The sequence below is a fragment of the Arachis duranensis genome, chromosome 9 (assembly GCF_000817695.3).
Source record: "Arachis duranensis cultivar V14167 chromosome 9, aradu.V14167.gnm2.J7QH, whole genome shotgun sequence".
Lineage (NCBI taxonomy): Eukaryota > Viridiplantae > Streptophyta > Magnoliopsida > Fabales > Fabaceae > Arachis > Arachis duranensis.
Window position 1 is genome coordinate 17,554,654 of NC_029780.3, and position 23,474 is coordinate 17,578,127.

At 29.0% G+C, this 23,474-nt stretch overlaps 1 protein-coding gene across 1 annotated transcript in view; it reads right to left on the reverse strand.

Annotated features, from left to right (window-relative positions):
- Window positions 1-14,740, reverse strand: part of LOC107464963 (long chain acyl-CoA synthetase 1) — a 16,160-nt gene extending 1,420 nt beyond the window's left edge. The window contains exons 1-17 of the mRNA XM_016083924.3: window positions 14,560-14,740; window positions 12,862-13,036; window positions 11,719-11,782; window positions 11,513-11,602; window positions 11,369-11,425; window positions 11,200-11,248; window positions 10,474-10,550; window positions 10,340-10,379; window positions 9,992-10,086; window positions 8,336-8,503; window positions 4,021-4,131; window positions 3,593-3,680; window positions 3,158-3,224; window positions 2,938-3,013; window positions 1,700-1,817; window positions 723-968; window positions 151-290 (exon numbers count right to left, since the gene is read on the reverse strand). Of these exons, the coding sequence (XP_015939410.1) occupies window positions 151-290; window positions 723-968; window positions 1,700-1,817; window positions 2,938-3,013; window positions 3,158-3,224; window positions 3,593-3,680; window positions 4,021-4,131; window positions 8,336-8,503; window positions 9,992-10,086; window positions 10,340-10,379; window positions 10,474-10,550; window positions 11,200-11,248; window positions 11,369-11,425; window positions 11,513-11,602; window positions 11,719-11,782; window positions 12,862-13,010 (1,635 nt within the window). The 5' untranslated portion in view covers window positions 13,011-13,036; window positions 14,560-14,740. The remainder of the gene's footprint in view (window positions 1-150; window positions 291-722; window positions 969-1,699; window positions 1,818-2,937; window positions 3,014-3,157; window positions 3,225-3,592; window positions 3,681-4,020; window positions 4,132-8,335; window positions 8,504-9,991; window positions 10,087-10,339; window positions 10,380-10,473; window positions 10,551-11,199; window positions 11,249-11,368; window positions 11,426-11,512; window positions 11,603-11,718; window positions 11,783-12,861; window positions 13,037-14,559) is intronic.
- Between the last annotated feature and the right edge of the window lie 8,734 nt (window positions 14,741-23,474).

Below are 23,474 nucleotides of genomic sequence, written 5' to 3' on the forward strand. Positions count from 1 at the left end.
TTGTCTTGTGTTCGTATAAAGTTGATATTTGAAAATTGTTAAATGATTTGATAAATTTGACTAAATGATCATTTAACGATTTTCAACTATGAACTTCAAATGAAAATAACTGCACGTGAATCTTTAAGGAGAAGAAAATGGAATACTGACATCTTCAACTATTGGAGTAACTCCATAAACATTCTCGAGATGCTCGAGTGCTATGTACTCTCCTTGAGAAAGCTTGATAAGATTCTTCTTCCTGTCAATGATCTTCACAACACCATTGGGAAGCATTTCTCCTATGTCACCTGAGGAATACCCAGAAATTAAATAACACCCAATTTAGATCCAGCAAAAACTTCAATTTGGTTGTTCAAATTATAAGCATGTACAAATTTATTAAACCCTAAAATTTCAAATGTGTTAATCATTACTGTTTAATTTCAAATATGTATAACCACGTCAATATCATCATCATTTTTTACGACTGTGTTTGTGTTGTTAAATGAAATAATAAAGTCTAGTTTACGTCATTATGTTATGTTATATATTACAAAAATTTCACATGATTAATTCACAAAAGCTTTTCTTTTTAACTAATAAAAATAACCTAAAAAATACCAGGCGAACAAATTATTTGTTCAATTGAGTCTAACTAAGCTTTTAGTCCAATATGTTTGGCTTTAAATTCTTGCTATTTTTATGATAGTGGAGTTAATAGTATTCAAATTGAAAAAAACCTGTGTGAAACCATCCATCTCTAATGGCTTCGGTGGTGAGCTGAGGACTTTTGTGATATCCAGTAAAGACAGTTTTGCCCCTGATACAAATCTCGCCGCATGGAGGAGTTGCAAGAGGATTGTATCCCATTTCGGGAACCTCCTCTAAGCGCAGCTCGTTGAATATAGAAACGGCACCAACTGTACCCAACATGCACATTTCATCAGGAAATCCAAGTGTTGTTGGTCCACACGTTTCAGTCAAACCTGGATACATCAACCATTCTCTGTTAATAATGTATCAAGAACTAACAATAAAATGACAAATAAACACTTAAAAATTCATATTTCGAATAAATTAAGTTTTTTTTTAAATAAGTTTAATTATTTTGTTGTTTTTTATAGTTTTATTAAATTTTCTATTAAATTTTTGTATTTTTTTTTCTTTCAATTGAATTCGTATATTACTTTTAATTTTATAATCAAGTCTTTTTAGTGTAAAAAATATTAGAGCTAACTATTTCTTCGTAAATTAAAAGTATCTATAATTAAAAATTTAACTAGAACTTTGACCTCATAATTTGGGAGAAATATTCTGCTAATTTTAATATTTTTTATATAAAAAATATTTAATTACAAAATTAAAAATAGTGTAGAAACCCAATTAAAAAAAAGTATAAAAACTTGAAAATTTGGTGAAACTATAAAGACTAACAAAATTAAAAAAATACTAATAAAATTTTTTAGAATAACAAACATGGACAAATTAGTTCCAAATTAAAATTTTTTATTTTAATCAGAAAGAATAATTTAAAGATAATGTATTTACATATATTATCTTAAAAAACTTTATTTACACTTTTTTGTTAAATTAATCTATTCAAAATATAAATTCTTACGAATTTATTTGTCAGTTTACTCTAATTAAAATTTATTTTGGCTCTCAGTTTAAAGCAATTTTTACAAGTTAAGTAACGCGACGTGAGCAAAATGCTTACCATAGCCTTGACATACAAAGGCACAACAAGTAACACGCAAGAACTCTTCTATTTCGGGGCTCAAAGCTGCTCCCCCAGAAATTATTAGTCGAATTCGCCCACCAAGCCTCGCTTTCACCTACCAAAATAAATCACAACACTTCACAAATAAGGACTCCGCTGCTTTTTAATCCCCACAACTTTGAACCTTTCATTATTTTACCCGTGCTTATGATTTTATTCGATTTTCAGTTTCATCTTTGTAGCTTAAAACTTTGTGATCAACTTTCTCAACTATGCAAAAATTTTCAACAAAAATCTTCATAGCTTGACCGTTTACAACCAAATCCTTATATTGTAAAATGGAAAAGTCTAGGGGGCCAGCAGTTTTATTGAATTTTGGCCAGCATATAACCAGCAGAGGAAGGTGAGCCATTGGATGAAATCTCATACCAATCTCACACCATCAAATCATCATTGATGGCTAGTTGATGGCTAACAATCATAAAAATTGCTGGCCCCCTAGCATTGCTCTTGTAAAATATATTTTAACCAAAACCCTCTTGTATTAGCTAGAAAAATAACACTGAGGGTTCGTTAATATTCAACTTTATTGTTGAAAGATAATTTGTTATTTAACTTGGATTCTAATAAATTTTGTTAGTCATATTAATCTTTAAAAAATATAACTATATTATGTTAAGTGTTATATGACATAATAACATAACAGGTTAATGTCACATGTTATAAACAATTGATCATAAAATTTAGAACATAACATTTTAACCAATTATTTTGTAATATACAATATTAATCTATTATGTCATTATGTCATATAATATTTAATATAATATATCATTATTTAACTGATGAAATAATCAATTTAATTAATGATTATATTTTTTAAAAGACTAATAAGATTAATAGATCAATTTCAATAATATATTATCTTTCAATGACAAATTTGGACATTAACCCAGATGACCAATATATTGAATAGAATAATTAAAGGCACAAATTATGAGGTACATTACAATATTAAGTTGATCACAAAATTTTTGAACAATAGGGATTTACTTTCAAATATATAAACTATAAGAATTTGATTAAAATTTTTATATAGTATAAAAACTTGGTGACAAACTTGCTTTGAATTATAACCACTTAATTAAAGATTGAGTAAAATTATAAAAATTTATAAAATAATTCAATCTTTTATTTAGTTTTTTAAAAAACAGCTATTAGAGAAGTGATAGAACCTTTCTAAAGGCTAATAGATCCGCTAAACGTGATGCTTCTCTCTGCTTATATCCTTTATTCATCCAGCCAAGTTTGCTGTATCAGAGGATCGGATTCAGAGTATAAATGTGATTAGTTAACTGAAGAACTATTTACAATTTAGTAAAAAATTCATTAACTTATATAGACAATTCTACCCTTTTCCAAAAATGTTACACTATCAAGTATCAACTAACTTACTAGTTGTAGAGCATGCCAAATACTGCTCTCCTGAATGGATTGAGTTCCTCCACTGCTTTCTTGATACCTGAAAACAAATATTATATTCTTTTGACTTTCTTTCATACATTGGCTATTATAGATTCTTCAACTTGTCATCTTTTTATGAAGGTTTCAATTATATGACCTTCTCCGTCCTCTAAACCCCTCATGATCTTCAATGCACTTGTTTTTTTAAGATAAAATGACTAAATGAGATATTATGATGTGTTTAATGTAGTTGTGAGAAGAAGGTACACTATTTTCTTTCTAAAAAAAATAATTTATATAAACATTTCATTTCATTAATATTTTAGTTTAAATTAGTTGAACCATATTCTTTATTATACTTTCTTTGTTAGTTCTGCCTAACGCATGTCAAATTAAGACTTGTATGTCAACGTGTAATCTTTTTACCTTCATATACTTTTTCGAAGACACGTGGCACACCGGCAAATAGTGTTGGCTTTAGCTCCATTAAATCATCCCTCAAAGCGTTTAGATCCTTCACGCAAACAACCCCAAAAAGTTAATTACGAGATATATAGATAAAATGAAAAAATAAGTGTGTATAAGATGAATAAACCAAGATAAATTCTAATATAAAAATTTAACTAATGACTAATATTTACACTACTAAAGTGACTTTTTTTCCTTAAACGTTTAACAAAATCCAATTAAGTAAGTAGAATAAATACACGAAAAAAATAAAAAATCAGTGTAATTTTTTTTGTCAATAATTTTAATTTATACTTTTAACATTAATGAGTAACTAATAAATTTTACTAAAGTTGTAACGTTCCTTATAATATAGAATGATGCATAAATAAGAGAATGGTACGTACCCCATGATAGTAGCCAACAGATGCACCATTGCGGAAGAAGTACTCTTCAATTGTGCGATCAAGAATATGAGCCAACGGAAGAAACGATAAATACACATCTTCAACTGTCATCTGTGCAAATTAAATTAAAACACTTTTCTCAGATAACCCATTTCCAAACTTTCATTCTTTTTATGCTCATTTCAATTTCCACTATTAACTTTTTTTTAATTATAAATTTTTAGAGAAAGTATAGAAAGCCAATGACCTAAGCGTACAATGTGTATAATGAAAGTTTAGAAAGTATTAGAGATATGATTATTAGTGTTACATTGTCCTATTAGGTTACGTTTTTTAGATGAGTGATTTCAGGACATGGTATTAGAGTTCCAGATCCAGAGGGTCAAGAGCTCGAACTTGGTGAACCCAAAATTAGCTTTTTATAACATGAGATGTTTATTATCCCTGGTATCCGGATGGTTATTCTGGATAGTATAAGTGATGTTCATTTTATTCATAAACTAAAGATTTAGCCCATTATACACATTATACGTTTAGACCATTGGCTCCCTAGTACTACTCAAACTTTTAAATTAGTCTTCGTTAGTTTTTGTTTTGAGCAAATTAATATCTAACAAATTAAAAGACGGCAATGTATTAGTCTACAAATTTTAAATAATTCTTTATAAAATAAACAATCCTACTATATTACCAACAGTATTTCTGCTAACTTTTGTCAACTCTTATTTATAATTGTGTTTAATAAAAATATTTTTGTAGATATGTCTAATAAAAATCTTTTTTTATGATTGTGTCTAATAGAAGTGTATTTATATATGTATTTTCTGAATGTGTCTTCTTATACATATATTTAAAATATAATAATTAACTATTATTGACAATAAGTTGACAGATAATATATTGATTCTCTATATTTTTTTTCTAAAATAAATAAACAAAATAATTCTTTATCTCTTAAAGTTTTTGTCAGCTTAATCTCTCTGTTAAGCTATTTTCAAGAAAAATATATCAAGAAAATCCGTTTTATTTTATTGGGGGCAAATAGATCATATTTTGAAAGAACGAGGGTTAATTTGTAATTTTGATTTGGAAATTTATTTGTTTTTTTTTTTCGGTAACTAACAATCTTTTCTACTAATATTTTAACAAATGAACCAACTTTATCGCAAAATTTTGAACAAAAAGAAACGTTTAAAATTATTGGAAAAACATTTAAAATCATAAAAACAATATAAAAATCTAACAAAAAAATATATTCAAAATCGTTAAAAAAAAACCTTCAAAACTTAAAAAACGAAATATCTAAAATAATAGACAAAAAAATTCAAAACCTCTAAAATTTAAATATCTAAATTTTTTTATTTACTTTTTAACGTACATTCTCAAAAAAAATTAAATATCTGAAACTGCTAAAATTTAAATATTTAAAATTCAATTATAAAAAACATCCAAAATAATGTCTTCTTTTTTAATAGTTTAATTTTATTTATTTTTATTATACATTTTAAAAAAAAAACATCTTAAACCTTTAAATTTAAACATTCGAAACCTAAATATAAAAATATTTATTGTATTTTATTACCATAATTAAAAGAATTTTTATTATGTTCAAAATTTGAATTATTTTACAATAATATATATATATATTATATTTTAAATATTTCTTTTTATTAAATTTTGGATAATTTTTTTATTTAATTTTGGATTTTTTTTACTTGTTTGCAACCCAACTAATAATTAACTTTTATTAGTGGATACTTGATACTCTAATTAATTATCTAATATGATTGTTCATAGAATTTAGAATAATAAAATTAACAAGCCCACTAAAATGACAATAAAAAATCAGCCAACTTCAATCAATAATCAATTATTAGCTCACAGCGAAACAAATACACCACTCACTATTTTCTCTTTTTATTTTTTAAAAATACCTTTTCTCTTTTTCAATTTTTTTTCTTCGTTCTTCTAACCAATGTTCTGAAAATCGGTTCGGACCGGCCGGTTGAATTGGTCGAACCGTAAATCGTTACAAAAAATGGATCGGTTCTATGCTAAAACCGCCTATTTTAAAAATTGCCATTAAACCGACGAACCGGTCGAGAACCGGTCGGTCAAATCGAACCGTGATCCGGCCGGTTTTTTGAAATAGAAACAAACGCCGTCGTTTATGTTGGTACTTAGCCCTAACTCCACTACTCCAGCCCAACCCTAATCCAACTCCAGATTCCAGAACACACTCTCTGCGGCTCTGCCTCTTTCTCACACTCAATCCAGAGCTCCTCTCATCGAGCTCCTGGTCCTCCCTCACTTCCGTCCAGCCACCGCTTGCTACCGCCGTCGTCGGAACTTCCAACTTCGAAGAGCCACTGCTTGCTCCCTCACTTCCCCTTCATCGCGTAGCAGCCATGGCAACCTTCATTCCCTCCATCGCAGCCACCGTGCAAACGTGGAAGCCTCCGTCCCGCAGCCACGGTCCCGCCGGCGCTAGCTCTGTTCCACTGCACCCACTGTCCCGTTCGAAGGTGAACTGTGATTTTTTATTTTTCTGTGAACTGTGAACGGATAACTTTGTTGAACGGGAAACTTTGTTGAACTGGAAACTTTGTTGAACTGTGAACTGTGATTTTTTTTTCTGTGAACTGGGAACTTTGTTGAATAATTATGAATAATTGTTGTTAGTTAAGCTGTGAACTTTGTTGTTATTTGTTAATGGATTGAACAATTATTGAATAATTTTGACTGTTCTGTTATGAATAATTATTTTTCTGGACTTATGTTTTATGTGATCTATGAATTTGTTTACTCAATTGATAATGCTGAACCCTAACTTTTTTCTGCGTGTATGAAGTGAATTTGTGAATTTTGGATCTTCATAAGTTTTGTTTTCCCTGCATATATGGAGCTTTAGAATTGAACTGAGAGTTTAGTTGATTCTTTGTTAAGTTGTTTTCTCTTTTTTTAAAATCTTTTTTGTTTTTGTTGAAATTTCATGTTCTGTGTACATTTATGAAGCTGAATGCAGTTATTTTGAGGGCAATGCTTATTGTATTGCTTGGTTGTTGCTATAGGTGTTTTCGAACAATATGGGGGGAAAAAGGTCTGATCCCGTGATTACCAAATGCAAAGAAGGTGAAAACTGGACCAAGGTAACCTTTAAGCCAGACTTGAAAAAGTTAAAGATGGCGGAGTTGAAGATGTTATAGTTTTGATGAAAAAATGGGCGGTTGACATGGCTGGCTGCCTTGGAAAGACTATCAAGGTTGAACTCAACGGCAAGGCGATTAAACTGAAATCCTTCCACAATAAAGCTAACCTCTACCTGAAATCTGCAGAGAAATCCAAACCAGCACCCCTTCCTAGGTTTGTCTCTCTTTATTGAAGTTTGGAGGTTTGTCTCTCTTTATTGAAGTTTGGTTTTAGGGGAATTATCTAATATTCTTGAGAAATTTTTTGTACTAATTAATTTTCATGTTTGTTGTTATTAGGAGCTTTGCCAAAATTGGTGATAGATGAGAGATTTGTGAGAGTCCAAGTGATGGGTAGTTTCAACAGGTAATTTACAAAGCATAATTATAACTTATAAGTACCTTAAGGAGAGATAATTGTTGTGGGTAACTGTTGACTGTTGAGGTAATTATAAGTACCTTAAGGAGAGGTAATTGTTGTTGAGATCACTCTTGAGGCATTTTATGTTCATTGGTTGTTTTTGTTATTTGACTATTGAGTTTGTTTGAATGAGATCATAACATTGTGGTTATGTAGTACTTTTAATTTGGATGATATTTTAAAGTTTATATTAGACTATAATTATATTCTAGTTTGTTTATTTAAATTTTATTTATTATTTTATTATAAAACGGTTTTTTCAGTTGAATCACGGTTGAACCGGTTGAACCAATAAACCAGTAAACCAGTAATTAGAGCGGTTTGATGACCGGTCCGACTCAAAACCTTGATAATTAGTAATAAGAATGTGATATGCATGTTGGTCAATGCAACTTCAGGCCAACCACTCTAATCTTAAACTATAAAATTAGTTTTATTTTATTTCTCTTCCGAATATTTTTTTATTTGTATTTAGAATTTCTATTATTATTTTTAGTTTCAAACGTTTCTTTCTAATATTCATTTCTTTCTCACTAGACATTTTTAAAATTAACAGTACATGAAGGTTAAAATAGGGCAAGAAATATGAGAAAAGAAAGAAAAAAGAGAGGAATAATCCAAAAGCATAATAAGAAAAAAAAAAAAGAAATGGTAGCAAAACATTTGGGTAATGGGTGAAGTAGCTAATATAAGCATGGGATTTTACCTTGTCTTCAAACTGTTCCATGAAAAGATCCATGCCTCGTACTAAAGCAACAATATTTTCATGCGATAAAACAACACCTTTGGGGTCTCCACTTGTCCCACTTGTATACATTATAGTGCATATGTCTTGAGCACGAGGTGGATAAATCTCACATGGCTTTTCTTTTCCCTGTATGTACGGACAATAAATTGCACCAAAACATGTTCACAAATGTAAAACAATTCTATTAGTAGCATACAGTAGTGTTTAGATTTTATTACCATGTTTTTATATGTTTTTAAAAAAGTATCGGAACACCCAATTTTTTAGTTCACAATCTTAAGAAGGGAGTAACCGTAAAAAAAATGATTACTAATATTTTTAGGGCAAAAGAAAAAAAATAACTAATATTAATTTAAATACAATGCAAATACAAAAAGATGTTAATTATCTAAAATTTTTCTATTAAAAAATTGGCTATGATACATAAATAAATAAAAAGATAAAACAACATAAATTAAAACATATATATAGATAAAGAAGAAAATATTTGAGTATTATTTCCAAATAAAAAATATTTTACTATTCTCCATACCTATTTCCGTTATCCAACGAGTCCAACAAGCTTTTATAATTAGAATTTAACTCTAACATGTGTTTTTAAAATATAAAATAAAATTATTAATTAGAAAAAGAAAAAGTGTCATTCTTTTTTCTTGAGAAATATTAAAATAATTTTTTTTATTCTTTATTTGTAAAATATATACTCTTCTTTTTTGTAATGTTTAAAAAATCTCATCTTTAATTCATTTTAAATTTTTTGTGTTAACTAACATTAATTTTATTAACTTTTTAAGAAAAAAATAATTTTTTTACAAAAATTATTCTTTAACAAAAATTTTATTTTTTATGATTAAATTTTATTTATCAAAATACTCTTTAACAAATTATTTTTTATTAATTAAATTATATTTATACCAAAATATATTTTAAAATTTTTAGAAAAATCTGAAAAGAAAGCCATCTAGAAAAGGAAAAGCACGATCCTCCAAGAATAACCTTGAAAAGTAAGAGTGACCTGTCATTTGTATTTTTGAAAACAAAATAATTTGATCATTAAAAAAATGATTTAATCATTAAAAATTTTTTTAAAAAGGATTTTAATAAAAAAACAATTTAATCTGTAAAAAAATAATTTGTTGCAAGGTATTTTGATAAACAAATTTAATTATATAAAAATAAAATTTTTGCTAAAAGATATTTAAAAAATATTTTTTAAAAAAATAAGTAAAAAGTTAACGTTAGTTAACATAAAAAATTTAAAATGAATTAAAGAAAAAAATTTTTAAAAGTTATAAAAAAAGAGAATGATATTACAAATAAAAGAGACGAAAATATCATTTTATCATTTCTCAGAATAAAAAAAGAGTGAAAATTTTTCTTAAAAGAATAACATAAAATATAAAATTAAATTTTTAATATATTTATTATTTATTTATTAAATTAAAAATTTAAAAACTTAAAAACATCTATTAATAACAATCTTAACATATGTCATCTTAAAACACATTATAATTATTATCTTTGAAATTATGTCTCGAGAAAAGCTTTTCAAATACAATTAAAATACATTGTTGAATTATTATTTATTGAATAAAAATCTCAATGTGGACCTACCATATGCAAAAACTCTTCCCAAGAATATGGCTTAATTCCGATTGCAGCTGCCTTATCATTTTGTTCCTCTGTTAATGAAGTGAAGCACACCATTGCTGACGTCACCACAATCAAATTTCAGTTAAGTACCTTATATAATTTATAAATGTAGCACACAAATTAATTAAGAACAATACTATGTTAAAGACTGATATTTTGGTGAAAAATAAAAATTATTTTTTAATAAAAAATGAAAATAAATTTATTATATGTAATGTATATATTTTTATCCAATTATATTCTATTCTTCACTAAAATACTTTTCACAAATTAAACATTGAAATTGAACTACTATCAAACTAATTTTACCTTTCAGTCGCTTAGCAGATATACAATCAGGTTTCAAAAGCTGCAAAATGAGAAATTTTATTACTCCTTCTGAATATATGCATGTGAATTCATCATGAACCATGTCATGAAAATTAAATGACCCTTATTATTACCTCTTTCACCTTCTTATCTTGGACGAAAACAATATCAACTTCTGCATGATCTATAATAAAATTAACAGCACCGGCGCCTGCATTTATGTTTAATTTCCATCGAATCAATAACAAATAACATGAATCACCTAACAAATAAATTATTGAATTTTTTTTTTTTTTTACAATGTAACTAACTGAAGTGACGCCTGGTAGCTGGAAGTATATTAAGATATAAATGAGAGACATTGGCATGTATTTAATTTCCTATTTTCCTTTAAAATCATTATCCAAAAATGATACCTTCAATTTAAATTTTTCCTCTAGATAAATTAACAAAAGTGAAAAAAAGGGTTTAATTTTTATATACTACATATATATTGGCACTATATAAAATTCTTATACTAACATCATTTAATCTTAGGCTATACTAGTATAATAAGAGTTAACTATTAAGAAAATACTCAATTTGATTCGTAAAATATACTCAAGTCTCAATTTAATTTTTAAATTTTTTAAATTTTAATCACGTTAGTTTTTATAGTAATTTTTGTCGTAGAATCAATTAAAAAATTTATGAACTAAATTTAGACAATTAAAATTATAAAAATTAAATTAAATCTCGAATATAACTTCACAAAATATCATTTATAGACAGTACAGTCTATAAATGAAGGTATACACAATATTGAATGTGAATGTATAAAAATTAACGCTTTCAATGAAATCAATTCCCAAAAAACTTACCAAGTGTATCATAGAGAGGCACACAAATAAAGCTGTTGGCAGAACAAGCCTATGCACCAATGGTTATTAAACAGGATTATGAACCATATTAGCATTATTAATATTATTACTATTATGAAAAAAAAAATAGAATACAATTGATTATTGAAATGTCATAATAGTATAATACCTCCATTGCCACTATCCATTGAGGACAGTTAGAGCCATAAATTCCAATTCGAGAACCCTGTGATATGAACATTAATTTTCATAATTATCAACAAATAATTCTCTAATTAACAATGGAAATATTTTCAAAGCATTATTCACTTACAGGTTCAGCACCGGAAGCTCTTAAAGCAGAACCAATATGCAGAACATCATCATAAACTTCCTTATATGTTTTCCAAACATATGGTCCAAACTATTAACAACAACAAATTAACTCTTAAGTTTCTTGCCATGAGGTAGGACACTAGTGATGGGCATTACAAAAATGGATAATTGACAAAAATAAAATAAAATAAAATAAAATAAAACCTTTTCATCGATAGCTTTACGCCATCCCAGCATCCGATTTTTTGGATGTTTTTTGACAGAGACACTGCAATCATCAGAGAAAGATCACTTTAAGTCTTTCCCAAATTCATTTCATGAAACTGACAACACAAACGGATGAAAGAGAACGGAAGTAGTGTTTCATAAATAGGTTATTGAACGAAGACAATAATCTAAAATTATTTTGGATGAATTTGTTTATAAATACAGAACATCACTGTAGGAATTAGAAGATATAAAATTATGTTTGACAAATAAAATAAAGGGATACTCTACTATACAGGTTGAAGTGGTATGGAGAGATAAAATAAATTTTTTTATAATTATTTTTTATTATTTTATTGCTATTCAAAGTGTGAGTCCTATCTTTTTTAATCTCTCTTTTATCCTATAAAAAGAAATATTTGTAAACTTATATCTTTATCGTATAATTCACCTAAAATAAAAATAAAAATATTATGTTTTGATATAATAAATNTAATAAATTATGTTTTGATAATTTATTTTTTATATTTAGTTTATTATTAAATAAAATATAAAAATACTAATTGAGTTTAACTAATATGTAGATACATGATAAATTTATTATTAGTAAAAAATTTTAAATATTTTATTTAATAAATATAAATCAAATAATAAAAAATTTAATTTATAAACTTAGTGTTCTTAAAACAAAAAACAAATAAATCCTTAAATATAATAGCTATGATTTAATGCACATGATAACTAACCCTATAAAAACCAAAAAGACACAAAAAGTAACTAGAAAACAAAAGTTGATGGACGGCATGGACCAAATTGTTAATTTTGAAATGTTGAGGACCATTCAAAATTGTGGCCACATAATAATGTATTATCAATTTATCATTCTACCTAAACTGAATCCAACGCATGTTAGTACATCTTGGAAAATGGACCACTGCCTTTAACTTCTCATCCAACCCAGTTCATGTAGATAGATAAGAACACTAAATGAAACTAGCCATTGCTGAACTACTGCATTTAATAACCTGGTCATGCATTTTTCTTATTCTATAATAATCTTCTATTCTCTTCTATTCTATCCTTCCCTTCACAAGAAAATAGATACAGAATATGATACAGACTGAAATGAAATTAAAGTACCTGAAAATATCCCAAGTAGTACTGAAATCAGGATCCATGGGAGGAAATCCATTCTTCGCCAGCAGGTTTCTGTAAACTGGACCGACACATGGTTTTCCATTTTCACCCTCCTTTCCTTCTTCAACCTTAATAGCAAAGTTCTTCAGCATCTTCTCTTCTTTTCTTTTAGAATCAACTACATGTGAATAAAAACAGCACCGTGTCAAAATCTAAAACTTGAAAGAAAAACTAAATATTTTTCTTTTTGGCGGTCAATTTAAATAATCTCAATAAACGGTGCCCAAAAATCATGCTTGACTTTCGGTGTTTCATAAGAATTTTAGTCAAACAAAACAGTAAAACTCACGTACAATTGTGTAAATATAAAATTAATAATTAATAATTATTAAATAATAATTTAATCAAATCTATTATTTATTAATTTTATGGTAGAAACTCAAGTGCAGTCGACTTAACGGGAAGTTGATAATTGAGAATTATTAGATGATTTGATTGATTTGACTAAATTTTCATCTAACAATTCTATCAACTTCACCTAAAATTAATTGCAACTGAATTTTTATCTAATTTTATATAAAAATAACTGTATATAAATTTTTATTAAAAAAAATTATTAAAATATCCTTATTTAATGTTTGTTAAATTTATGAATTGTCTACCATCTTCGACTCGCATACAATAACTTTCCCAACAAACCCCTCTCTCAACATCACTCCATGACAGCTTCTCCTTCTGTGCATGCTAAGTTCTTCTAATTTTCATCAAATTATCTTCTTTTAATATTTGTTCTATTCTTTGATTCCAAATAATAGGTCTATTAAACAAAAATGAAAAAACTAAACAACTTCAATATAAATAACAAAAATTTCCTTTGTCAAAAACATTTTCATAAAAATTGTACTTTCAACGTGAAACTATAAAAAAGAAACAAATAAAGTCAAAACTAATATTTTAATTTAAGGCCATAACTCTTCATTGACAACGCAACAAAAAAGTTTTTGGATGATCTGGGTTCCTTGGTGGTTGTGCAGAAGTAATTATGAGGTTAGGAGAGGGAGGTTTTTCAAACTAAAACTTATAACAAGCCTTTTGTGATATTATTTTATCATTTGGGGTCAGTTACTAATTTTAAAATCTTCATATAAATCGCTTTTCTTTCCTCAAAACTGTACCGTCTCTTTTCATTTACGTTTTTTTAAAATTATCCAATAAATAAAAAAATTTATGCATTTTTAAAAATTAATAATTAAAAATTAAATACAACTGTAGACTTTGGTGTTGGTAAATAACAAAAAGTTACGGCATGCAAAAATTGGAATGAAGCATAAAAGAGTACTGAAGACTGAGATAGGCAGGCATACTGTCAAAAAATAAAATAAGAGTAAAGAATTAAACAATAACTCAGAATAATTAACAATGACTCAACTGGATCCTTCAGTTTTGTACTCATGGTTAATTAAATGCCTATTAAAATGAACATTATTTTACCATTTAAGTCCTCGTTTCTTCTTCGTTATTAAAAGATCCCAAATCACATACACAACCATGCACAATAGATGGTTAATTAGACCATGGTAATTCATATGAGGAAGGCAAAAGCTTCAAAACCCAAATTGAGAAGACCACAGAGAAAGAGAAAGAGAATCCAAAATCCGAAAAAGAAAAGAAAAAAATGAAAGATGAGCATGTAGTCCGTACAGTTAGAGAATCAAAGAGGATGATGATGACAAGACGCGCAGAGTGGGCGTGTAGAATATGTGGCGTTCGTCGGCAGGAAAGAGAGAAAGAAAGAAAGTATATAGTGAAGTGAGTAGTTGTTCTTCTATATACCTTTCTTGTTATTATTATCTTTGTAAAATTAAAGTAATGAGTAATGACATGCAATGATCCAATGAAGTTGAAGCGAGATGGTTGCCAATTTTATACAGCCAGAAGAGGAGTTGCAGTTTTAAATAAGGTAGTTGAGACGAATTATGATGGGGATATGTTTTTCAGAAATAATCTGAAATTTAATTTTAATACACTTAACATAGTTTTACACATTCATCCAATCATATGTATGCATACATCTAATAATATAATGTCATATTAAAAAAAATTATTTTTATATTGACTGCGTGAATGATTATCTAAAAAAATAATTGTAATTATACAACCGTGCAAATATTTTTTTATAAAAATTGATAATTTTCAGGTATCTTTTATACTTCTCATCTTTTTTCATATTTTTTTTTTTTATCTTTAATGGGTATGCTTAAATTAAGGTCACCATTCATATAAAAGCGATAAAAATAACTTATTTTTAGAGCTAATTATTTGGTCACAATTAAAAATTGTACTCTAAAAAATATGGCTTAATAATAAAAATTTAAATTATGAATAAAATTAAATCAATAAGTAAATTAGAAGATATAAAAAAATAATTAAATTATCTAAACTAATAAACAAAATTAATAATTCTAACTAATATTAAATTGAATGACACGTAATTTCTTAAATTAATATAAAATATTTTTTTCTGTCCAAAAAAAAACAAACAAATCACATATGGTAGGTACAATTGTAAGTTTGTGTTTTTGACAAACAAAAATATCTAAAAGGGCTTGTAAATAAGAAATTATAAATAAATATTTAATTCGTAAAATAAAAAAGTATTAAATAATAATAAAATAAAAATAAAAATTAATATTATAAATTTTATAAAAAATAAAAGAATAAATAGTCCTCTAATTAAATTTTTATTAAAAATTTAAAGTTTTAAATAAATTTAAAAATTAATATCAGAATTAAAGTAACGATTTCAAGAATAATAATATTTTTATTTATATTCATGTGTAAAAAATTTAATATATTTATTTAATAGACGAGATTAAATGTCTTAATTTAAAGACTCGAGTCTTCGCCTAAATTAATCACTTGTCTTTTGACAAGGGATGAGAATAATAAAGGATTGTGCAGTGAGGGACTTTAAGAAATAATATATACAATACTTTGTGATATATTACAATTAGAGTTTAATTTTAGTGTATTAATATTATAATAAAAAAATTTATATGCTCAATCAAATTTTATATATTTTAATATTTTTTAAATAATAAATTTAAAAATTAATTATTTTTTACAATGTATCAATATAAAATTAGATGTATGTTTTTACAAAATATATGAAAACTAAACTCATATAAAAATATATGTAAAATTTGTATCTGAGTAAAATGAGAAATAAATTTTTAAAAATTTATATTTTAAACAGATTAGTTCTAAAAAATAAAGTATTAATAAAGTCTTTTAAAATAATAAATGTAGATAAATTAGTTAAAACTAAGATTTTTTAATTTAATTATAAAAGATAATTTAAAGATAGTGTGTCTACATCTATTATTTTAGAAGACTTTATTAATATTTTTTTTAAAAACTAATTTATCTGAAATATAAATTCTTTGAACTTTATTTTTCACTTTACTTATTTTAAATTTCCTCTTTTATTATATTTGAATAATGTTATGCATATAAATTTTTTTATAAATTAGATCCAACTAAATTAAAAAATAAGATTTAACATAATATTAATGATAATTAATTTTATTATATTAGACTAATTTAATTAGATTTGATTAGTAAAAAAACTTGAATAGTAATAATAACATTATTTATTATTCGATAAAAATCAAATCCGATTCTTTTAAATTAATTTTTTTTACAAATCTTTTAATCATTAAACGATAATTCTATTTTATTTTTTATTATATTATATAAAAAAATAATAAATAAACATGTCCCTTCTGATAAACCTCACGTGTCTCGCATTTTGGAGCTATTCGAATCTGGGACACTTCCATGATTCCATCTCATTGCCTATTATCTTTGGTGAAACACAATATGGGTTAAAAACACTAAATAAATAAATCCTCATAAGTCATATCAACCGCAACCTCTTGAAATTATGAATCGTTGTTATTGCTTTAAAAACTTATGACCAATCCAGCAGATCCATACCCATATTGTCGTCCTTTATCTTAATTAACTACATGGTATTTCATAACAAGGAAATTAAAGCAGGGTAGGAAATTACTATACTACTCAATGTAATGATTATTGTAAAAGAAAACTCGACGCCAAACAACTACTACTCCAACATTATTTATCACTTTTTGCCATAAGTTAAGGGGGTTAGGATTGATACGGTTGATGGTTAATGTTCCCTTAATACAAGTCAGGAAGAAGGTTTATTGTGCAATTCTTTCATAAATTAAATTAAAATTATACCAACCTATTTTAAATAGCTTAAAAAGCATACCAAATAAATTTTTCAATAAATATAATGTACGGATGAAGAATAAAAGACTAAAAAAAGGAGACACAGCAAAAATACAAAAAGATAAAAAAAAGAATTTTTTTATTAATTTTTAAAATGTTTATTTTTAGCAATTTAGGTCATTAGAAGAAATTTTTTACTAAATTTTTAATAAATATGTTCTTGACAATTTATATTAAAAGGTGAAAATTAAAAGAACTAAGTAACTAATTACAGAATTACCTTTAGTTAGATTCTTCATTTTTTTTTTCTGGAACAAACAAAACAAATCATTCACCTCACTTGATCACACAATAAAAAAAAGTACATAAAATAACTAAAAAATTTTATTCATTAAAATTTGTTTTAATTGTCTTATAAAAAATATTTAAATAGACATCTAACAGATTAGTCTAAAAGTGGATCAAATTTTACTAAATATAACTCTAAAATTGACTCTATATATTTAAATCAAATATTATTTAAATTAAAAAATTCTAAAAGATATGATAATTAATTTAAATCAGATTTAATTTTATTAGATTAGATTATATTTAATTTAAATTTTAAATACCTAAAAATACTACTAAACAAATCAAAACCAAATCAAGTCTTTAACAAATTTTAATAACAAACTAAACTAAAATATAGACTTCATGATTTTAAAAATTAATAATAAATTTATGTCTTCTTTTTTTTTTCCAAAGATAGTAGGTTATATTTCATTAATTATTGAAAAATAAAATACAAAGATGTCCAAAAGCAGGACAGCATAATGAAAGGTGGAGATTTCCCAAAAACACTACACTGAAGGTATTCATCCAACGGTGCAAGGTCGAAAAACGAAAAAAATCTTAAAAAAGAAAGAATGATAAATCAAATTGAATGCAACTAAGAGCTTGTCTCATGGAGATGACGACCTAAACTGGGAGTTCTTTGGATTTCACGGAGCAACTTGACAGAGCTTGCTAGAATGGCAGATGGCATTGAAGTAGAACCTTCAAAAATCAACTGGTTGCGAGCTTTCCAGCAGTTCCAGCAAATGATGGCAAGCAATTGAGGATTACAGTCATCATTCTTCAACAGGTTAAGCATCTCTGTTGATGCAATCCACCATGTCCAAAAGTTGTTAGGACTCTGAGGGGGAAGACAGTCACGAAGATAACTCTGAGACTATACATCTTTAATTCTAGAGCAATCGATCAAACAATGAGTGACTGTTTCGGTGGCTTCATAACAGCAGGGGCATATTGGTGATATAGATGAGATGCGGTGATGAATCTGAGCAAGCACCGGGAGCCGGCCATGGAGAGCTTTCCAGATAAATAGCTTAATTTTGTGAGGCAAGTTCAACTTCCATAGATCAATCCACGACTTTTTCTGTTGCATATAATTAGGGCAAAGCTCCAGAGGCGGATGGTAAAATAAATAGCCAATTCTGTAACATGAAGCTGTATCATATTGTTTGGATTTGTTCAAATCCCATTGCAATTTGTCCATACTCTGCTGAATTTTAACTAACAAAATCCTGTTTGCAACGTCTTGGGAAAATAATTCTTGAATAAGATTCTGATTCCAATTCCTATCTTCAGTAATTAGATCTTTAACTCTTGGAACCAACTCAGCAATAGCTTGTCTATTTGGCATGTCAGAAATCATTAAAGGATACAGAGGAGGCAGCCAAGGATCCTCAAAGGTTCGGATATTCTCTCCAGTACCCACAGCCCAATTAAGACCTTTTTCAACAATCTTTCGGCCTTCCAGTATACTCCTCCATCCCTAAGAAGGTAAGACTCCAATTTCTGCCGTTATAGCATTACCATTGCTAAAGTATTTACCTCTTAAGATTTTGGACAATAAGGAAGTAGGTTGTGTTACAAGTCGCCAAAACTGTTTGCCTAAAAGCGCTAGATTTTGGATTCTGAGATCTTTAAATCCAAGGCCTCCTTCTTTTCGTGGGCGAGTCATAGTGTCCCAGCTAATCCAAGCCATCCGCCTTTCAGAACCTTTTTGTCCTCACCAGAACTGAGAAAGTAGAGAGTGAATTTCTGATATTAAACCATCAGGCAACTTGAAGCAAGACAATGTATAAATAGGAATAGCTTCTCCCACTGCCTTAAGCAATATGTGTCTACCACCTGACGATAGAAGATTGCGCTTCCACCCTTGGATTCTTTTCCGAACCTTTTCTTTGATCATACTAAAAGAAGCCTTTTTCGATTTAGAGACTGTAGAAGGCAAACCAAGGTATTTATCCTGAGTTTTCTGCCGTTATAGCATTACCATTGCTAAAGTATTTACCTCTTAGGATTTTGGATAATAAGGAAGTAGGCTGTGTTACAAGTCGCCACAATAACAGAATAAGAAACAGTTGTCACTAATTCTCGAATCCACATGATCCACCGGGAGTCAAAACCAAACTTCTCCAATATAAACCAAAGAAAGTGCCATTCCACCCTATCATATGCCTTACTCATATCTAATTTTAGCGCCATTTCATTTTTGAGTCCCCTTTTTTTGTTCTTCAAGTAATGCATACACTCGTGAGCAATTAGGATATTATCAGAGATTAATCTGCCTTTAATAAAAGCACTCTGCATAGGGCTAATTAGTCTATTCATCATACCCTGAAGTCTATGTACAAATACTTTGGAGATAATCTTGTAAAAGACTGAAGATAGGCTTATTGGTCTTACCTAAGTCATATCTTTAGCATCAGAAATCTTGGGAATAAGACAGATCTGAGTGTGATTAAAACCCTTCAAAATTCTGCCCCCTTAAAAGAAGCTCTTAACTGCTCAAAACACATCACCACTAAGTATGTTCCAGAAGCTTTGAAAAAATTTTGCTGTCATACCATCATCTCCTGGAGCACTTTGAGGATGAATGCTAAATGTCGCACGTTTCACTTCCTCCATAGTCACTGGTCTTTGAAGCCTACAGTTCATGTGAGCTGTAACCTTAGGTTCAAAATCAGTAAACAGAGGTTCAGGGTTCTCATGACAACTGGAGGAAAAGATGTCCTTGAAATAAGATTCAACCACAGAAGCAATACCAGCATTTGAAGTAGCCACTCACCGTCACTGCCATTTAGTTGACAAATTCTATTCCTTCGGGTTCGATTTCTAAATTTCTGATGGAAGAAAGTTGTATTCTGATCGCCAGATTTGAGCCATTTGACTCTAGACTTATCTTTCCAATAAGATTCCTCATTTTACAATGCTTTTTCAAGTTTGTCCTCTATTTCTGAAATGATGTCGCCTCCATGAATTCTTGCTAAACGAAGTTCCTCTAATTCAGACTGTAGTAAATCAATCTCCACCTTCGAATTAGATCTGTATTCTTGCTGCCATCTGACAATCTTATGTCGACAACGCTTTAGTTTTTGAGCTAGGATATACATGGCTGAACCATCAATCTGTTCGTGCCAAACCTCTCTAACAATCTGCCTTATTTCATCATTGGAACATCATCTTTCTTGGAATTTGAATCGGCGTTTAGATCTCTCAGTTCTCAGGTTAGAGTCTAAGAGAAGAGGGGAGTGATCCGAGCCTGATTCTGACAGTCTAAGAACCGTTGCATTGGGATAGAGTTGCCGCCAATCAACTCCTACCAGGAATCGGTCCAGTCTTTCCTGTATCAACTCATCACCCCTACCATCCCTCCATGCCATTGCCAAACCCCCTGATAATCCATCCGGATCTACAATAAACCATTCCTTGAAACAACAAGATCTTAGTTTTCCTTCAACTTGTCGAGATTGATTTTTTGTTTCACAGATAAAACCAACCTCGGGGGAGTAGGATTTGCAAATCCCTTTAAGATTGTGGATTGTCAGGGGTTTCCCCAAACCCCGACAATTCCACGAGAGCAGTTTCATATTTCTTTGGGTGCCACTTGAAGGCTGGCACCCTCCACCGTCATAGCATCAGAGACAATATCATTGAGACAAATTTTTTTTGAAATTTCTTCAGTACCATTACCTCCACTCTTCCGTTTGAAACCTATCACAGACTTTCTGGCAAGTTGTTTCAGGTTTGGCTTTTTGTTCTCCTTTTTAAGCTTGGATATGACATTGTTATTGTGTTGGACATTATTCATGGTATAGGATATCTTCAATAGAGCATTAGAAGAAGAATTAGTATCAGTAGCCGTACCTGTATTTTCTGATTCACCCTCATTTTCTTCTCTAGAACCCGAATTAGCAGCAATTTTTTCATTATTCTATTTTTTCTGATCATCTTGCACACTCATTTTTGAGAAACTATCAAAAAGCCAAGCAGGTGGAGATTTTTTCTTCGGTTGAGCTGGAATAGAACCATCCCGAGGTTGGTTAGGATTGAAGGAAGCTCTCTTTTCAGTTAAACGCCTACCGACTTGATCTGCCTTAAGCCATTCACCAACTTTATCTTCCTTGATATTGTTTTGGGAAGAATCATCAATAAAACATTGGCAGTTCTTAGATTCATGCCCCAATTTTGCACAATAAGTACAGAACACACCTATACGTTCATAGCATACTCAAATTTCCAGCATTTTCTGATTAGGATCAAGCAGTTTTAGTGTATCCCTCATTCTTTTATCACCGTTCAGTTCCATTTTAGCCTTCACTATGCGTGTATCGTTGCCTCTAACTTCAAATAGAGCAACATCTTCAATTTGACCAAGTCTCCCACCCAATTTTCATCCAACCTCAAGTGTTTTGTATTGTTCAGGCAATTCCCAAAATTGTGCCCATACAGGAAAAGAAGAGATGTGATTATCCTCCATGTTTATTGATTGCTTCCATCTGCGAACATGAATAACAAAACTCTTGAATAACCAAGGTGAACCTCTCTCAATTCGAGTCACATCAGAGTCATTCTCAAAGAAAAATTGAATCTGGTTCCTGGATTTTTCGACTACTCTGAATCCTTCTAGTTTATTCCATATTGCATACAGAGCTCCTTCCATGGTACCTACGGAAAAGATCCGATCTGAGAAAATTCTTCCAGACAGGCTCCGTGTACAGGCTTGAATTCCTTCGGAAACATCTTCATAAGCTAAAACGATCAAGTCATCCTCCTGATCACTATCAATTATATGAGGGTTCTGTGTCTCTGATTTGTTGCTCATGGTGTAGAGAAAAACAGAATTGGTATTTAATGATTTCAGAGAAAAATAAGATATATGGAATGGGTGAATTAGAAAACGAAATGAATTAAAAGAAGAATGAATTGGGAGAGAAAACAAAAATTAGGGAACTAAGTGGAAAAGAAATTAAGAGAAGAAAGTAGAGGAAGATAGAAAAGACTTTGACGAAGAAAAGACAAAGAAAGGTGTAACCATGGAGGCGGCGCACTAAAACCCTAGTAGAGCGTGAACGAACTCATAGGGTGCTGGATGAGGAGTACGTACTCCCTAAATTTATGTCTTCTACTAAATTTAAAAAACACTATTAAACTTTTTATTGTCTTGACTCAATCTAATAGGTTCTACTTTTTTTTTTGGTCAACATACAATTAATATAGTTCGTGCTTCCAACTTTCTAAAACTCTCCTTAAATTTTTTATACATACTCTAATAATATATATATATATAACTGTTTTTAACATATAAAAAATGATAAATTGATAGTGAGGTATGGTATAATGTGAAGTTGAGGAGAATGATATGAAATGGTAAGATATTGTATGTGGTAATGCTTTATGATAATTGAACAGGTTTGGATTGGATTTTGATTTGAGGGTTGGTTGGATTGGAAGTTTTGTGCGTTTTGGTAAAAGTTAGCTTTTGGTGAACTTTGTTCGATCGTAACTTTTGCCTCATTTTTCAAAATTGATTGGAACTGGTTTGAAATTAAAGCTTATTGAAAACCCTTCAATTTGATATAAAGTTTGTAAAATTTGGATTTTTGTAGAGGGAGTTATGATCATTCAAAGTTGGTGTTGAAAATCTGAAATTCTGCCAAGTTGCATAATTTTGTGATTTCTGGTATGTGCGCACGTACAACCCTGCAAAATTTTAAACATGTGCGCACGCACAGACCTGTGCATATGCACACACAGGGGAAGACTTCCTGTTTTGAGCGCTAGCATAACTGGTGCGCGCGCATATCCAATGAGGATTTACAACCTGTGCGTACGCACAGCCTCGAGCGCACGCACACGTTGGGAAGGTCAGTCTATTGGGGGCGCTCGCACGCCTTGTGCGAGCGAAAAGAATTGTAAAATTTGATACCTGTGCGTACGCACACCCCAGTGCACACGCAAACGTTTTAAAACTCTTGGGCGTGCACACGCACACCCCTATGCGTACGCACACACCCTGTTTCTCAAAC